Genomic DNA, 17794 nt, shown 5'->3' on the forward strand with positions numbered 1-17794 from the left:
GCCTGGATTAGAGGGCATGAGCTATCAGGAAAGGTTGGATGAACTTGGGTTGTTTTCTCTGGAGCGTCAGAGGCTGAGGGGAGACCAGATAGAAGTCGATAAAATTAGGAGAGGCAGAGATAGAATAGACGGTCAGAATCTTTATCCCAGGGTAGAAATGTCAAATTAATTTGTGAGATGGGGGGAAAGTTTAAAGGAGATGTGCAGGGCAGGTTTTTTTACACAGAAAGTGGTGGCTGCCAGGGGTGGTGGTGGAAACTGATAGGATAGTGAGGTTTAAGAGGTTTTTAGACAGATGTATGCATATAGAACATAGAACATAGAACAGTACAGCACAATACAGGCCCTTCGGCCCACAATGTTGTGCCGACCTTTAAACCTCACCTGACTATCTAACCCCTTCCTCCCACGTATCCCTCTATTTTAAATTCCTCCATATGCTTATCTAGTAATCTCTTGAATTTGCCCAATGTACCTGCCTCCTCCACCGCCCCAGGCAGCACATTCCATGCCCTGGCAAAGAGGCGCTGGCTGTCTGCTCTATCTATTCCTCTTAATATTTTGTACACATATGCAAGGAATGGAGGGATTGTGTAGGCAGAAGCAAATTAGTTTAATTTGGCAGCGTGTTCGGCACAGACACGGTGGGCTGAAGGGCCTGTTCCCATATTGTACTGATCTACAATCTGTTTTCCATGTTGTGTGGCAGCTTGATCAGCGCTTGCTTCCTCTGCAGAAGGCTCAGGTAGCGACTTTCGGGAAGGACCATCCTTGTGCAGAGCTCCCTGGTGGGACCCGTCAGGTCCTGCCTGAGGACGTAGCCCAGGATCTTGGCAGTCCCGAAGCTGGGAGGCCTGATTTCCGCCGGCACTGTCTCAGCAGCCCCCGCCGGCGCGTCTCCCCGGAGGCAGGTGGCGCCGAGGCGGCGGCGGATCTCCCGGAGCTGGGAGACATCTCGTTCCATCCTGACCGCCCCATAGCGGGCGACGCGCTCCCAGAAGGAGCGGTTGAAGCGGCTGTAGAGGCTCCAGTCCAGTGAGTTCCACTGCCGGAGTTTGGACGAGGCGGCCGGGGCCAGTGGAGCGACCGACAGCCTCAGCCGGGCGTTGAGCCGGAAGTAGGCCATGTCTTCGATCGGCCAACACAGAGCCTCCCTGAGCAGGACCAGAGACTCGTCGAAGTACTCCGCCAGCAAGACGAGGTCGAAGGCCCTCTCCAGCGCCTGCAGGGTGCTGTTGACGTAGCTCGGGTCCCCCTGCGCATTGTGGTCCCCTCCCAGGTCGAACCACATCAGGTTGCGGGCGTAGTGGTTGTCGGCTGCAGACGGGCTGTAGTACGTGCTAGGTCTCGAGGCAAACCGATCCAGGCTCTTCGCCTCCCTGAAGGCAGGCGTGACATCGTGGTAGTAGGAGAAAGACGACTCGGCCACTTGGTCGGGGTTCCGGAGGATGGTGAAGTAGACGGACTGGTTTGGCATCACCTTCCTCACCTGGTGGGGAGAACTCAGCGTCACTATTGGAACACAACCCAGTGAGTCACAGAAACCAGCCTCTCCTCCTTGAACTCTCGCTGCCTTGGTGAGGCAGCCAGCATAATCAAAGACCCCACCCATCCAGGTCATTCTCTCGTCTCTCCTCTCCCATCAGGCAGAAGATACAGGAGCCTGAGGGCACGTACCACCTGGCTCAAGGACAGCTATCCCACGGTGATGACTATTGAACGGTTCCCTTATACGATGAGGTGGACTCTTGACCTCACAATCTACCTTGTTGTGACCTTGCACCTTATTGCACTGCACTTTCTCTGTAGCTGGGACACTTTACTCTGTACTGTTATTGTTTTTACCTGTACTACCTCACTGCACTCTGTACTAACTCAATGTAACTGCACTGTGTAATGAATTGACCTGTACAATCGGGATGCAAGACAAGTTTTTCACTGTACCTCGGTACAAGTGACAATAATAAACCAATACCAATACCAACAACGCCGAAGCGAGGTAGGACACCTGGTTGAGTAGTGCTGCGAGAACTACAGCTCAGCACCCACCCAATCATTCCACCCAAACTTGTCGTTCAGCTTCACAACTTGGGCCTAGGGTCATGGAGTCACACATGGAAACAGGCCCAGTTGTGTTGCCCAGTGAGTTAGTCCCATCTACTCACATTTGGCCCATAGCCCGCTAAACCTCTCCTATCCATGGACTTATCTAGATGGCTTTTGAACTTTGCTGATGTTTCCGCCTCAACCACTATTTCTGGCGGATCAGTGTAGCAGTCTGCATAATGCTATTACAGCGCCAGCGACCCGGGTTCAATTCCCGCCACTGTCTGTAAGGAGTTTGTACATTCTTCCCGTGTCTGCGTGGGTTTGCTCCGGGTGCTCCGGTTTCCTCCCACATTCCAAAAGACATACGGGTTAGGAAGTTGTGGGCGTGCTGTGTTGGCGCCAGAAGCGTGGCGACACTTGCGGGCTGCCCCCAGGACACTCGACACAAAAGATATATTTCACTGTGTGTTTCGATGTGCATGTGACTAATAAAGATATCCAAAAATTATGCACCGCCCTCTATGTGAAGAAGCTGCCCCCCAATGTCCCCTTTAAATCTCTCACCTCTCACCTATGCCCTCTTATTTTTAGCACCCCCTCTATGGAAAAAAGATTACATGCTTTTACCCTCATGATCTTATGTACCTCTATCAGGTCACCCCTCAATCTCCTACGTTCCAGGGAATAAAGTCCTCGTCTACACAACCTCTCCTTGTAGCTCAGGCCCCCAAGTCCAGGCAACATCCTGGTAAATCTCCTCTGCACTCTTTCTAGTTTTATAACATCTTTCCTATAGCAGGGCGACCAAAACTGAACACAATACTCCAAGTGCGGCCTCACCAACGTATGATACAACTGCAACATAACTTCCCAACTCCTGTACTCAGTGCCCTGACTGATGAAGGCCGGCATGCCAAACGCCTTCTTCACCACCCTGTCTACCTGTGACACCACTTTCAGTGATCTACACACTTGCACTCCTAGGTGTCTCTGTTCCATAACATTCCCCAGGGCCCTACCATTCCCTGTATGTCCCACCTTTGTTTGATCTCCCAAAGTGCGATACCTCACGTATATCTGTACCTCCCTCTGCAACTGGATCATCAACTTCCTCATCAGCAGACCTCAATCAGTGAAGATTGGTAACCACATCTTCTTCTTGCTGACCATCAACACAGGCGCACCTCAAGGCTGCGTGCTTAGCCCCCTGCTCTACTCTCTGTACACACACGACTGTGTGGCTAAGCAGAGCTCCAACGCCATCTGCAAATTCGCCGACGACACCACTGTCGTTGGACGAATCTCAGGCGGCGATGAGTCAGCGTACAGGAGCGAGATCGGACACCTGGTTGAGTGGAGCCACAACAACGACCTCTCGCTCAGCGTCAGTAAAACTACAGAGCTGATTGTTGACTTCAGGAAGGGGAAGGAGGGTGAACATGCGCCGGTCTACATTGGGGGATCGCCGGTGGAGAGAGTCAGCAGCTTTAAATTCCGGGGTGTTAACGTATAGGACGACCTGTCCTGAGCCCAGCACATAGATGCAATCACAAGGAGGGCACACCGGCTACTTTCTTAGGAGGTTAAGGAGGTTCGGTTTGTCACTGAACACTCTAACAAACTTCTACAGATGTACCGTTGGAAGTGTCCTGACTGGTTACATCGCAGTCTGGGATGGCAATTCGAATGCTCAGGAACACAAGAAGCTGCAGAGAGTAGTGGACTCAGCCCAATACATCACGGGCACATCCCTCCCCACCATCGGGAGTATCTACAGGAGGCACTGCCTCAAGAAGGCAACATCCTTCATCAAAGATCCCCACCATCCAGGCCATGCCATCTTCTCACAGCTCCCATCGGGCAGGAGGTACAGAAGCCTGAAGTCCCCACACCACCAGGTTAAGGAACAGCTACTTCCCTTCAACCATTCGGTTCTTGAACCGACCAGCACAACCCTAATCACTGCCTCAGTACAGCAACACTGTGACCACTTTGCACTACAAAGGACTTTTTTTTTGTTCTAATTGTGTTCATTCTTATATAATTTTTGTAGAATCTATGTCTAATTTATGTTTTTCTTGTGTATGTGATGCTCTGTGCAGGTAAATTCTTCATTGCACCTGTGCACACATGGACTTGTGCAGATGACAATAAACTTAGCTTCGAGTACAGTACAGGAACAGGCCCTTCAGCCCACGATGTTGTGCTGAACTAATTAAACTAGTAACTAAACTTCTAACTAAACTAACCCCTCTGGCTACACAATGTCCATCTCCCTCCATTCTCTGCACATTCATGTCTAAGAGCCTCTTAAACGCCTCTATCGTATCTGCCTCCACCACCACCCCTGGCAGCCCGTTCCAGGCACCCACCACTCTCTGTGTAAAAAAAAATTGCCCCACACAACTCCTTTGAACTTACCCCCCTCTCACTTCAAATGCAAGCCCTTTAGTATTGGACATTTCAACCCTGGGAGAAAGATACTGCTCCCACACAGTAAAGAAGACAGGACAAATAATAATATTGAATTGATGTAGGGTTAGGATTAAGTTTTCTTTGCATCTGTGCCTCACTGTATTTGTGCATTTGGCAATAATTGGTTTATTGTTGCCACGTATACGTGATGAAATGATCTGTATCGAAGGCATGCAAAACTTTGATGTAACTTTGTTTTTCATGCCTTCTATAGAGAACATTGCAGCACATCAGTACGTCACAGTAGTACAAAGGGAAAACTATAACAGAATGCAGAAGGCAGACAATAAGATGAAAGGGCAATGATGAAGTAGATCGCGATGTCAAGAGTCTATCTTTTGAATCGATAAACTCTTGACTAAACATAGAACATAGAACACAGAACAATACAGCACAGGAACAGGCTCTTCAACCCACAATGTCTGTGCCGAACATAACGACAAATTACATTAACCCCTTCTGCCTGCACATGGTCTGCATCCCTCCATTCCCTGCACATTTATGAGCCTCTTAAACCCCACCTTCGTGACTGCCTCCACCACCACACCTGACAGCCCGTTCCAGACACCCACCACTCTCTGTGTGAAAGAACCTGCCCCCCGCACATCTCCTTTAAACTTTCCCCCGTTTCACCTTAAATGCCAGGGTAGTATTGGATATTTCTACCCTGGGAAGAAAAGATTCTGACTGTCTACCCTATCTATGCCGTACCAAGAGTCACTGGACAATGGGATGGAGTTGAAAAGGAGGGGTCTTGCTCCCCGTTGTTCAGAGCACCAGTGAAGTCACCTGGACTCATATAGGCCCTTTGGCCCATTGGGTCCATGCTGAACCTTGACCCACTAACATCAATCCCAATTTATTCTCCCTACATTCCCATCTACTCCCCCAATATTCCTCCCCTCATCCACACACTGGGGCAGGGGAGGTAATCTACAGCAGCTAATTAACCCACTGACCCCGCACGTCTCTGGAGCTGTGTGACAGCAGCTCTCCCCGCTGTGCCATTGTGCTGCCCCAGAATATTAATCTCCCAACCAACATCGCTTACACGGGTGATCTGGGCAATTGCCATGTTGCTCTGTGTGAGATCTTGCTGTGCATTCTCTGCTGCGCTACCTACATTCTGCCAGTGACCTCACGTGATCGGCTGCGAGGGTTCCGAGATGTCACTGAGTCACGGTGTCATACAGCACTGAAACAGGCCCTTCGGCCCATTGAGTTCATGCCAACCATCAATCGTTGACACCAATCCCAAGTTATTCTCCCTTCCAAGTTAACCTGTGAACTACAACTTCAACCAAACACCTGGGTTCCATAACCATGATGCCAATCTAACTAACCACGTCTGCCTGCATATGGTCCCCACCCCTCCATTCCCTGCATGTTCAGGTGTCTGTCTACACGCTTTTTAAACACCACTATCATATCTGCCTCCACCACAAGCCCTGGCAGCCCGTTCCAGGCACCCACCACTCTTTGTGTAAAAAACCTGCCCTGCGCATCTCCTTTAAACTTTCCCTCTCACCTTGAAGCTATGCCCACTAGCACTTGACATTCCCACCCTGGGAAAATGATTCTGACTGTCTACCCTATCTATGCCTCTCATAACGTTATAAATTTCTATCAGTCCCCTCAGCCCCCGCCGCTCCAGAGAAAACAACCCAAGTTTGTCCAGCCTCTCCTTATAGCTCATACTCTCTAATCCAGGCAGCATCCTGGTGAACCTCTTCCACACCCTCTCCAAAGCCTCAGCATCCTTCCTGTAATGGGGCGACCAGAACTGCACACAGTACTCCAAATGTGGCCTAATGTCCCAGATAAATGTTTTGTATAACTGGCTGTTATAAATTGCCCCTAGTGTGTGGGTGAGGGGTAGAATCTGGAGGGGGGGAGTTGTGGGGAATTTATTGACAATAGTGCAAATGGGAAGTTGATGGTCCGTGCAATGGGGAATGGGACCTGTTTTAATGCTTGTATGACCCTGTGACTATATAACCACCAAAGTCCCACACCACCAGGTTCAGGAACAGCTACTTCCCTTCAACCATTCGGTTCTTGAACCAACCTGCACAACCCCAACCCAACCTCAGCAACGGAACACTATGGACCACCGTGGACTTGTCTCTGATTGTGTCTATTTTTTAGCAATAATCTTGTTTGTGTATGGTTTTTTATCTCTCTCTCTTCACTGTCTTGTATAATTTATGTATGTTGTCTGTGCCTGTGATGCTGCTATGAGGAAGTTTTTCATTGTACCTGTACCTCACCGCACTTGTGCACGTGACAATAAACTTGACTCGACTTGACTTGAACTCCCGATACAAACACTAGATCTGGCAGACACTTGAACAGACTCAAATAGGCAAGTTAGAAGGACCTAATGCATCTCAATTCCAACATCTGCAGTCGTTTGTTTCCCTAATGTGGGGAAATGGGATAGGTGTAGATGGGCAGCATGGACTTATTGGGCCTGCTTCTATGCTGCATGAATCTCACGAAGGGCAGGACCACGTGCTACTGATTATTTATTGATAACATAGGGTGTGTTCAACAAAGAATAAGATCGGGCTACCTCAGGCAAATTGAACCTCATGTGATTACAGATAATGTTATATTCCTTGCTGGGGTTCCTTTCAAAGTCCTTGACGTATCTGGCCTTGAAGAGCTGAGGATATCCCAAATGGTCAAAAAAGGGCAAAGCAAACGTCAGGTTCCTGGCCTCTCCGTACCGATACAAGATGTTAAGGATGGTGCTGCTGGCAGTCTTGTGTGTTTTTAGGAAGACGACGTGTCTCCTGGGTTTGCAGGATGGATCCAGGGAGATTCCGTACCTGTGTACAAAGTCAGAGGTGAGATCACAGGTAGTATAGCAAACCGCAACCTCTTACACCTCGACTCCCCTCCATGGACAGCATAGCCTACCCTGGTCCAACCATTGAGACGCCACGGCCAAGAAAGCTCACCAGTGCCTCTACTTCCTCAGGAGGCTAAAGGAATTCGGTTTGTCCCCATTGACCCTCACCAATTTTTATTGGTGCACCACAGAAAGCATCCTATCCGGATGCATCACAGCTTGCCACGGCAACTGCTCTGCCCGTGACCGCAAGAAACTTCAGAGAGTTGTGGACACAGCCCAGCGTGTCACGGAAACCAGCCTCCCCTCCATGGACTCTGTCTACACTTCCCGCTGCCTCGAGAAAGCAGCCGACATAATCAAAGACCCCTCCACCCTGGACATTCTCTCTTCTCCCCCCTCCCATCAAAAGCCTGAGAGCAAGTACCACCAGACTCAAGGACAGCTGCTATCCTGCTGTTATCAGACTCTTGTATGGACCTCTTGTACGATAGACTCTTGATCTTTTGATCTACCTCCCACCCCACCTTTGCTCCGCCCCACCGGCTGTCCCTCCGATGGCATAGTGGTTAGTGTAACGCCATTACAACACCAGCGACCCGGGTTCAATTCCCGCCGCTGTCTGTAAGGAGTTTTGTACGTTCTACCTGTGTCTGCGTGGGTTTCCTCCGGGTGCTCTAGTTTCCTCTCACATTCCAAAGACGTACGGGTTAGGAAGTTGTGGGCATGCTATGTTGGCGCCGGAAGCGTGGCGACACTTGTGGGCTGCCCCCAGAACACTACGCAAAAGATGCATTTCACTGTGTGTTTCAATGTACATGTGACTAATCAAGATATCTTTTCTTATCTTAGGAGGGGCCTCGGTTAAAGCCCCATCCCAGAGACAGCCTCCTATGGTGAGGCAGAGCTTAGTTTGGAGTCTCCAGAGTGGGGAAACTTTCCCAAGGCATGGAAGGAATACAACGGAAAAAATACTCCTGGGAATGCTCCAGGAGTGTAGCGGAGTGTGTCAGCTGCTTGACGCCAGTTCCCAAAGCCAGAGTCAGTACCTACTCCCTCAAACAACCCTAACCTGATCTCACAAGGCTGGACCCCACTGATCCAAGTGAAACCACTGGAGTATTGTGTACAGTTCTGGTCACCACACTACAGAAAGGATGTGGTGCAGGGGAGGTTCACCAGGACATTGCCTGGAATGGGAGGCTGTAATAAGGAGAGATTGGATAGGGTGGGTTTATTCTCATTGGGGTGTAGGAGGCTGAGGGATGACCTTATCGAGGTTTATAAAATTATGAGGGGCATAAACAGAATGGAGAGTCACAGTTTTTTTTCCCAAGGCAGGGGAGTCTAGAACAAGAGGGCACAGGTTTAAAGTGAGCGGGGAGAAATTTAAAGGAGATCTAAAGGTTAAGTTTTTCACACAGAGGGTGGTGAATATCGAGAACAAACTGCCAGAGGAAGTGATGGAGGTGGGCATGGTATGTTGGCGCCGGAAGCGTGGCAACACTTGCGGGCTGCCCCCCAGAACACTCGACGCAATGATGAACTTCACTGTGTGTTTCGAGGTACATGTGACTAATAAAGATATCTTATCTTAAAAAGAAGGCATTTGGACAGGTACTTGGATAGGAAAGATGTGGAGGAATACAGGCCCAGTGTGAACAAACGGGTCTAGTGTAGAGGGGTGCCGTGGTCAGTATGGACAAGGTGGGCCGAAGGGTCTGTTTCTGTGCTGTACAACTCTATGACTCTGGGACACTTGGGCTCCCCAAGGCTTTGTCTGTGTGAGACTCAGGCTCAAATAACGTTCAATAATGCAAGATCCTTTTGCATAATTCACCAGGGGACACTGGAGAAGGTGCGGCGAGAATTTACAAGGTTGAAACCAGAATTGAATAGCTGGTGATCACACTGAGTACTGACAGGAAGAAAGTGTTCCAGCATGTCCTATTAGGAGAGGCAAGACAGTCTGGGTCTGTAACCCTTGGAGTTTAAAACAATGAGAGGTGAACTTATTGGAACATATAAGTTCTCCCCCCTGCAATTGGGCAGAAGATACAAAAGCCTGAAAGCAGGTACCACCAGGCTCAAGGACAGCTTCTATCCCGCTGTTATAAGACTATTGAGCAGTTCCCTAGTACGATAAGATGGACTCCTGACTTCACAATCTACCTCGTCATGGCCTTGCATCTTATTGTCTGCCTGCACTGCACTTTCTCTGTAACTGTAACACGATATTCTGCATTCTGTTATTGCTTTTCCCTTGAATTGGTATTGGCTTATTATTGTCACTTGTACCGAGGTACAGTGAAAAATTTGTCTTGCATACCGATCGTACAGGTCAATTCATTACACAGTGCAGTTACTTTGGGTTAGTACAGAGTGCATTGATGTAGTACAGGTAAAAACAATAACAGTACAGAGTAATGTGTCACAGCTACAGAGAAAGTGCAGTGCAATAGGGTGCAAGGTCACAACAAGGTAGATCATGAGGTCAGAGTCCATCTCATTGTATAAGGGAACTGTTCAATAGTCTCATCACAGTGGGATAGAAGCTGTCCTTAAGTCTGGTGGTACGTGCCCTCAGGCTCCTGTATCTTCTACCTGATGGAAGAGGAGAGAAGAGAGAATGACCCGGGTGGGTGGGGTCTTTGATTATGCTGGCTGCTTCACCAAGACAGTGAGAGGTAAAGACAGAGTCCAAGGAGGGGGGGGGGGGAGGCTAGTGTCCGTGATGAGCTGGGCTGTGTGCACAACTCTCTGCAGTTTCTTGCAGTCCTGGGCAGAGCAGTTGCCGTACTAAGCTGTGATGCATCCAGCTAGATACTATCTCAATGCATTTTTGTAATGAAATGATCTGTATGGACGGCATGCAAGACAAGTTTTTCACCATACCTCAGTACATGTGACAATAATAAACCAATCTAATTTACCAATATTAAGGGGACTTCACAAGGTAAATACTGGGATGTTTTCACTCATGGGAGAGACACAAATAAAGGGACATAGTTACAAAATAAGAGGCCAGTGCATAGAAATTTCTTCTCTTGAGGGTGGTGAATCTCTGGAATTCTCTGTCCCCCAGTGTGGTGGAGACCGGATCATTGGATATATTTAATGTGGAGATAGACAAATATTTGGAAGATCGCGGGGAACTGACAGAGGAGTTGAGGCCAGCGTAGATCTGCCATGGGATGGTGGGACAGTCTTGAGGGGCCGAGCGGTCTGACGCTGCTCCTGTTTCCGAGTATCCTTGTGTTTCTGTTGTTTCTATTGGTGGTACTCGGAAGCAAAGTATAAACACATCCTGAAAGTGGAACCACAGGTAGACAGGGTGGTGAAGAAGGCGCTTGGTACGCCAGCCTTCGTCTGTCAGGGCACTGAGCTGGGACTTCACTTTACAACTGTACAGTTCGTTGGTGAGACTGCACTTGGAGTATTGTGTGCAGTTCTGATCGCCATGCTACAGGAAGGGTGTCATTTAACTAGGAAGAGTACAGGAAAGATTCACAAGGATGTTGCTGGGACTGGAGGGCTTGAGTTATAAGGAGAGACTGGACAGGCCGGGGCTGTTTTCCCTGGAGTGTAGGAGGCTGAGGGGTGACCTTATGGAGGTTTATACAATCATGAGGGGCATCGATAGGGTGAATGGTCCAGGGTAAGGGAGTCTAAAACTAGAGGGCGTAGGTTTAAGGTGCAAGGATTCGAGGGGCAAGTTTTTCACACAGAGGGTGGTGGGTATAGGGAACGACTGCCAGAGTAGAGTCGGGAACAATTGCAATGCTTAAAAGGTATTTGGACAGGTACGTGGATAGGAGAGGTTTAGAGGGCTATGGGCCAAACGCGGGCAAATGGGACTAGCTCAGATAGGCAAAACCCGGTCAGCATGGATGAGTTGGGCCGAAGGGCCTGTTTCCTTCGATGACATCTGCACACAAGAGGACGTGGAATTCTTGTGCGCAAGAGGCAATTGATTCCAAGCTGGTTGTTAACGTTGAAGCCAAGACCGAGAGGTTTTAGTTGGACAAGGGAAGAGACGGGTTGACAGAGGGAGGAGGGAAATTGGCCAACATCTCATTCAACAGTGGAACAGGAGTAGTGGAGTAACCAGTCGCTCTCTGTCCTGTGTCCCCAGGGTCCCTTCCTCCAGGCAGGCCAATCTGCTCTCCTCTCCCATCAGGTAGAAGATACAGGAGCCTGAGGGCACGTACCGCCAGACTTAAGGACAGCTTCTACCCCACAGTGATAAGACTATTGAACGGTTCCCTTATACAATGAGATGGAGTCTGACTTCACGATCTACCTTGCACCTTATTGTCTACCTGCATTGCAGTTTCTCTGTAGCTGTGACACTTTACTCTGTATTGTTATTGTTTTTACCTGTACTACCTCAATGCACTCTGTACTAACTCAATGTAACTGCACTGTGTAATGAATTGACCTACACATTCGGTGTAGGGTTACTGTACCAGTAACAGTACAGAGTAAAGTGTCACGGCTGCAGAGAAACTGCAGTGCAGGTAGACAATAAGGTGCAAGGTCACAACAAGGTAGATCGTGAGGTCAGAGTCCATCTGATCGTATAAGGGAAACATTCAATAGTCTTATCATCGTGGGGTATGCAAGACAAGTTTTTCACTGTACCTCGGTACAAGTGACAATAATAAACCAAAACCAATACCAATACCAACCGGGCAGCAGCCAATCCCGACACCTGAGCCCGAGGACGTAATACTATGTTGGACTTGCGGTGCACCCATGGCACTTGGAGACACTGCTCACCGTGCAAACACGGGAGTGGTGGAGTCGGTGGGGACACTGGGCCAATCGTCCTCTCCTGGATGTATCAGAGATGCACCAGCCCGGCACAGTCCCAGCCCACTGTAAGGCCCTTGGGGGCTCCAGGAACAGCGAGAGCAAGGAACCATCCTTGTCGTTTGGACGGAAGGTGGTACCTGACAGAGAGAGATTTCTATCCATGGTTTAACGTACCCTTCACCCAGGGAGAGGTAGACAACTCGGCCAGTGAAACTCAATGTGGTTATAACCACGAGGACCAGGAACAGGTACCAGGCCTGGGTCTTGGAACACTTGCACACTTCCAGTGACCTGAATAAAAGGAGAGAGACAAGCTGAGCTGAGTTCACCCTCTCAGTCATCGGTCTCGGTGTTAGAGTCATACAGCTCAGAAACAGGCCGTTCGGCCCATCGAATCCGTGCTGACAAACACCCATTCACGCCAATTTATTCTCCCAACATTCCCATCAACGTCCCTCGCTCCACCCGCCAGATTCTACCCCTCACCCACGTACTAAGGGGCAATTAACCCAACGATCCTGCACATCGTTGGGATGTGGGAGGGAACTGGAGCATCCTGGGGAAACCCACAGGGTCACAGGGAGAAGGTGCACACTCCACGCACGCGCACACACCCACACACCCACACACACACCCACACCCCCACACACACCCACACCCCCACACACACACACACACGCACAGCGTCAGAGGTCGGGATTGAACTGGGGTCCCGGGGTTGCTGGAGCTGTCAGGCAGCAGCACTAACAGTTGCACTATTTTCCACCACCAGGCAGACAATAGCACCCAATAGAAACTGGACCAGAGACGCTGTCTATAAGTTTGCCGATGACACCACTGTTGTTGGCAGAATCTCAGATGACGATGAGGAGGCGTACAGGAGTGAGAAAGATCGGCTGGTTGAGTGGTGTCGCAACAACAACCTCGCACTCAACGTCAGCAAGACCAAGGAACTGATTGTGGGCTTCAGGAAGGGGAAGTCAGGTGAACACACACCAGTCCTCACTGAGGGGTCAGCGGTAGAAAGGGTGAGCAGCTTCAAGTTCCTGGGGGTCAGAATTTCAGAGGATCTATCCTGGGCCCAACACATTGATGCAATCATGAAGAAGGCACGCCAGCGGCCCTGCTTCGTTAGGAGTTTGGGGAGATTCGGTATGTCACCAAGGACTCTCGTAAATTTCTACAGATGTACAGTGGAGAGCATTCTGACAGGTTGCATCACCGCCTGGTACGGAGGCTCCAATGTGAACGATCAAAAGTGTCTGCAAAGGGTTGTAGACTCAGCCAGCTCCATCACGGGCACAACCCTCCCCACCATCGAGGACGTCTTCAAGAGGCGGTGCCTCAAGAAGGTGGTATCCATCACTAGGGACCCTCACCACCCAGGACATGCCCTCTTCTCGGTACTACCATCGGGGAGGAGGTACAGGAGCCTGAAGACCCACACTCAGTGATTCAGGAACAGCTTCTTCCCCTCCGCCATCAGATTCCTGAACGGTCCTTGAACCCATGAACACTACCTCGTTATTCCTCTTTTTTATTTATTTTTGTGACTTATAGTAGTTTTTATGTCTCGCACTGTACTGCTGCCGCAAAACAACTCATTTCACGACATCTGTAAGTGATAATAAACCTGATTCTGATTCTGAGAGGCGGTGAAGGGGTTCTAGGACACCGGAAACGCAGGCGGTGCTTGGGTGAGTGCACTTGCTTTCCTGGTTTGGTCACCTAACCCGAGAGAGTGCAGCATTGTTGGAGGGACTGTCCTCTCATCGGGCACTCAAGGGGTGACCCACCTCCCTCATTCAATGGGAAAGATCCCGCAGTATAATCAGTGGACGAATGGAACAAAGAGATGTCCCACTGTCTTGACTGGTTGCCTGCTGTCTCCATGGAGGAACGGAGCAAAGGCAATGATCTCCTGTGGCAAGCGACTCACCTCATGACACCTCAGATCCTTTGAGGTTGAGCGAAGGTTGAACAGGCTGGGGGCTTTTTTTCTCCAGGAAAGAGGTTCGATCTGATCAAAGTCTTTCGGATTCTGAAAGGGTTTGATGAGATAAAGAGGACATTGTTAAACTGTGGTTACAAGAGGAAGTCAGAGGTTGGGGATCCTGAGGTGAGGGATTCACCTCCCGACTCCCCAGGACCTTTCCCCCATCTACAGGGCATGGGTCGGGAGTGTGACGGGACACCCCTCACCTGCCCGGGTGAGTGTGGTTCCAACAGCTCCCGAGAAGCTCCACATCGTCCCGGGACAGAGCAGCCCACTCGATCGGCACCCCATTTACCCCCAATAAACACCCCCTCCCTCCACCACACTGCACCATCTACAGAGCACACCGCAGTTACTCTGACACCATCTCCCAAACCTGCCACCTCTCTCCACCAGGAAGGGCTACAAGGGAACACCACCACCTGCAGGTTCCCCTCCAGGTCACACACCATCCTCACTTAGAAATATCTCACTGTTCCTTCATCCTCACTAGTCTAAAATCTGGAACTCCCTCCCCAACACAGTGTGATAAATATTCACTTTCCAGGTCCTTGATGTTAATTGCTAACCTCACCATGATTGATACTATTAATTAGTATATGCTTAGGAAACAGATACCAAGGATTGATGTGCTTCAGAGACAGGTACTATCATCAGTACAAATAACAAAAGAAACATATACCATTAATGAGTGTGCTTAAGAAGACAATTGCCAAGAATTATTGTACTTAGGAAAAAACAGTCCAAGAATTAAGGTGCATTATCATTAAATTGTTAAATTAACGATAGTTAAATAAATTACTAACTAATTACTCTTTTACTTAATTAGACGAAATATCTTTGTTTGTAGATGAGGGAAGGTAAGATATTTCTTTATTAGTCACACGTACATCGAAACGCACAGTGAAATGCATCTTTTGCGTCGAGTGTTCTGGGTGCAGCCCGCAAGTGTCGCCACGCTTCTGGCGCCAACATAGCACGCCCACAGCTTCCTAACCCGTACGTCTTTGGAATGTGGGAGGAAACCGGAGCACCCGGAGGAAACCCACACAGACACGGGGAGAACGTACAAACTCCTTACAGACAGCGGCGAGAATTGAACCCAGGTCGCTGGCGCTGGAATAGCGTTACGCTAACCGCTACACTAGATGATTGTTTAAAACACGACATAAATATTTGAAGCCAGTAAGGATTGTGAAGAGTTACAAAGATGAAGCAATAAAATCAGCTCCTCAGCCTCGCCCTGAGAAAGATGTTTTCCCAGAGCCTTCTTTCTGTGACGGACGACTTGTCCGTCTGCAACTCAGTGGTGTGTTTTCTGAGTTTGTGAGAATTATACTTGTGTTTTGGAAACCCTTTGTAAGGTGAGAGGGGAGAGATTCAATTGGAACCTGAGGGGCAACCTTTTCACGGGTTGCCAGAGAAAGTGGGTGAGGCAGGTATATTAACAACATTTAAAAGGCACTTGGTCAGGTACACGGATAGGAAAGGTTTAGAGGGATATGGGCTAAACGCGGGCAATTGGGACTAGCTTAGATGGGAATCTTGGCCGGCATGGACCAGTTGGGCCGAAGGGCCTGTTTCCATGCTGTATGACTATGACTTATTTTCTTCCGTGTATTTTTTTAAATTATATAGGATAAGATCTCTTTATTTAAATTTTAAATTTTTTAAAAAATTTTATTTACAGCATGGTAACAGGTCCTTCTGGCCCAACGTGTCCACACCGCCCATTTTAAACCCAAATTAACCTACCCGTATGTCTTTGGAATGTGGGAGGAAACCGGAGCACCCGGAGGAAACCCACGCAGACACGGGGAGAACGTACAAACTCCTTACAGACAGCGACGGGAATCGAACCCCGATCGCTGGCGCTGTAATAGCGTCGCGCTAACCGCTACGCTACCCTGCCGCCTGTGCTTAATCTGCTTCGTTAGCTTGGGTTGAGAGCAGGAGACCCACTGCTCAAAATAATGATTATTGACAGCTAAGCCCCTTCAGAAAAGAGACTAAAATAAAATAGTCCTCAAAATATAAGTTGACACAGTATATTTCTCCCTAAAGTGAGGGTCCCAGTAGACACTCATAACTGATAAGACTTGAGTTCTTAAGTTTGGGACTCTGGAATAGGTGCACTCAATATCATCTCAACAGCACCTTCACGAGAAGGAACACAGTGGTTCAAGAAGGCAGCTCACCTTCCCCTCATCTTCTCAAGGCGCAGTTAGGGACCGGCAATAAGCTCTTTATATTTCAAAAATAAACCTTATTCATAATAAAAAAATACATATACAAAAGAAGAAACAGTCCAAAACTTTTGCATTCGTGGTCATTTCAGTAATGTTAACTTATTTTTTAAAACCATAGCACCGTTGCCACCCACGTGGGCCCCTGGGTTGATACCCCTTTCATTGTTCGAGGGGCTTCCCCACCCGACTCTGCCCCTCCATGCACGGTAGCGGAAGGAGCCCAGACTGTGGCCCTTCACCCACAGAGATTCAGCACCGCGTCCCTCGGCACGGACTCCCGCGGGCTGGAATGTGCCAGGCGGTGGCATTCCCTTACAGGCGTCTTCGCTAGGCTGGGAGACCAGAGGATTTTGGGCAGACCAAAGGGCGTCCTTCACCAAGTTTGTGATGATCTTCCATTGATGGTCTTTCCCGAGCACGATTAATGTTTTAAGATGGGATTACATGGAGTTCAATAAATCAGTTACAGAATGTGTCACTGTACGGTGGTGTCGGGGAGATTTTGACAGCACTGTCCAAAGTCAAGAAGCTGATGCATAAATAAGGAGGAACGTTTCCTTAGCCGACAGTCAGAGGCCAGAGGGCAAGCATATAAAATAATCAACAAAAGTTTATGGGACATTACCTGTGGGACTCAGGGAAAAGGGAAGATTGAGCACTTGGGGTGGGGGGGGGGGAAGGTGGATAGTGGACCGGAGGCAGAATGGAGAAGGGGGTGGGGTGGGGCGAGACCTTCGGAACAGGTGATCAGACAAGTGGTGGGGGTGGGGCTGGTCCTGTATTGGGTTGTCTTTGGGTCTGATGGGGTAAACTAGCCCCCAGGATGCACACTCGGTAGCTCAAGGTGTAAGTGGATTCGTTTCACCCAGTTTAATGCAAGAAGGTTAACATAGGATACACCGACTATTGCCACAGATACTCGACTGACATTACCACCTTGAAGCTGCTGGGCTTACCTTCCCTTCTTCTCCTGCAGACCTGGGCTACATCCCATCCAGCAGAGAGGGGTGTCCCTGATCGTCAAACCCCACCGCCTCGATCTGCCGACGGGGAACAAAGACCTTCAGCAAGTGACAAAAAAGCTGTGGGCTTTTAATGAACAGTGACCCAGTTTCTCTGTGAATTAGACAATAGCTTTCGTGGGATGGATAGCATATCGTTTGGCAGGAAGAGAAATGATCTAGCTGCCTACCTGTATCACCACCTGTAGGCACTGCGCCATGAGTTTGACAGGAGAAAGACTGTGGCCAAAAGATACTTTATTAGACTGGTTGGTTAGTTAATTAGACCAGAGCTGTTCCGTCCCCTCTGCACGTCATTGCCAGAGCTTGCCAACAAGAACCCTGACCT

The 17794-nt window shown here is 49.2% G+C and overlaps 1 protein-coding gene across 1 annotated transcript; it reads right to left on the reverse strand.

Annotated features, from left to right (window-relative positions):
- Positions 1 to 679: 679 nt before the first annotated feature.
- LOC127586525 (galactose-3-O-sulfotransferase 2-like) lies at positions 680 to 17482 on the reverse strand. The gene is made up of 5 exons (XM_052044539.1): positions 17401 to 17482; positions 14139 to 14240; positions 12374 to 12490; positions 7100 to 7358; positions 680 to 1489 (listed from the first exon to the last, which is right to left on the reverse strand). Exons 2-5 carry the CDS (start codon positions 14141 to 14143, stop codon positions 680 to 682), a joined length of 1191 nt encoding a protein of 396 aa, XP_051900499.1. The 5' UTR covers positions 14144 to 14240; positions 17401 to 17482.
- Between the last annotated feature and the right edge of the window lie 312 nt (positions 17483 to 17794).

The sequence above is a fragment of the Pristis pectinata genome, chromosome 37 (assembly GCF_009764475.1).
Source record: "Pristis pectinata isolate sPriPec2 chromosome 37, sPriPec2.1.pri, whole genome shotgun sequence".
NCBI classification, from domain to species: Eukaryota; Metazoa; Chordata; class Chondrichthyes; order Rhinopristiformes; family Pristidae; genus Pristis; species Pristis pectinata.

Coding starts and splice junctions, on each gene's coding strand:
- LOC127586525 (XM_052044539.1), bottom strand. Junction 7,359..12,373: donor TACCTCTCCCTGGGTGAAGG/GTACGTTAAACC, acceptor CTTTGTACACAG/GTACGGAATCTCCCTGGATC. Junction 1,490..7,099: donor TGAGGTTCAATTTGCCTGAG/GTAGCCCGATCT, acceptor TCTCCCCACCAG/GTGAGGAAGGTGATGCCAAA.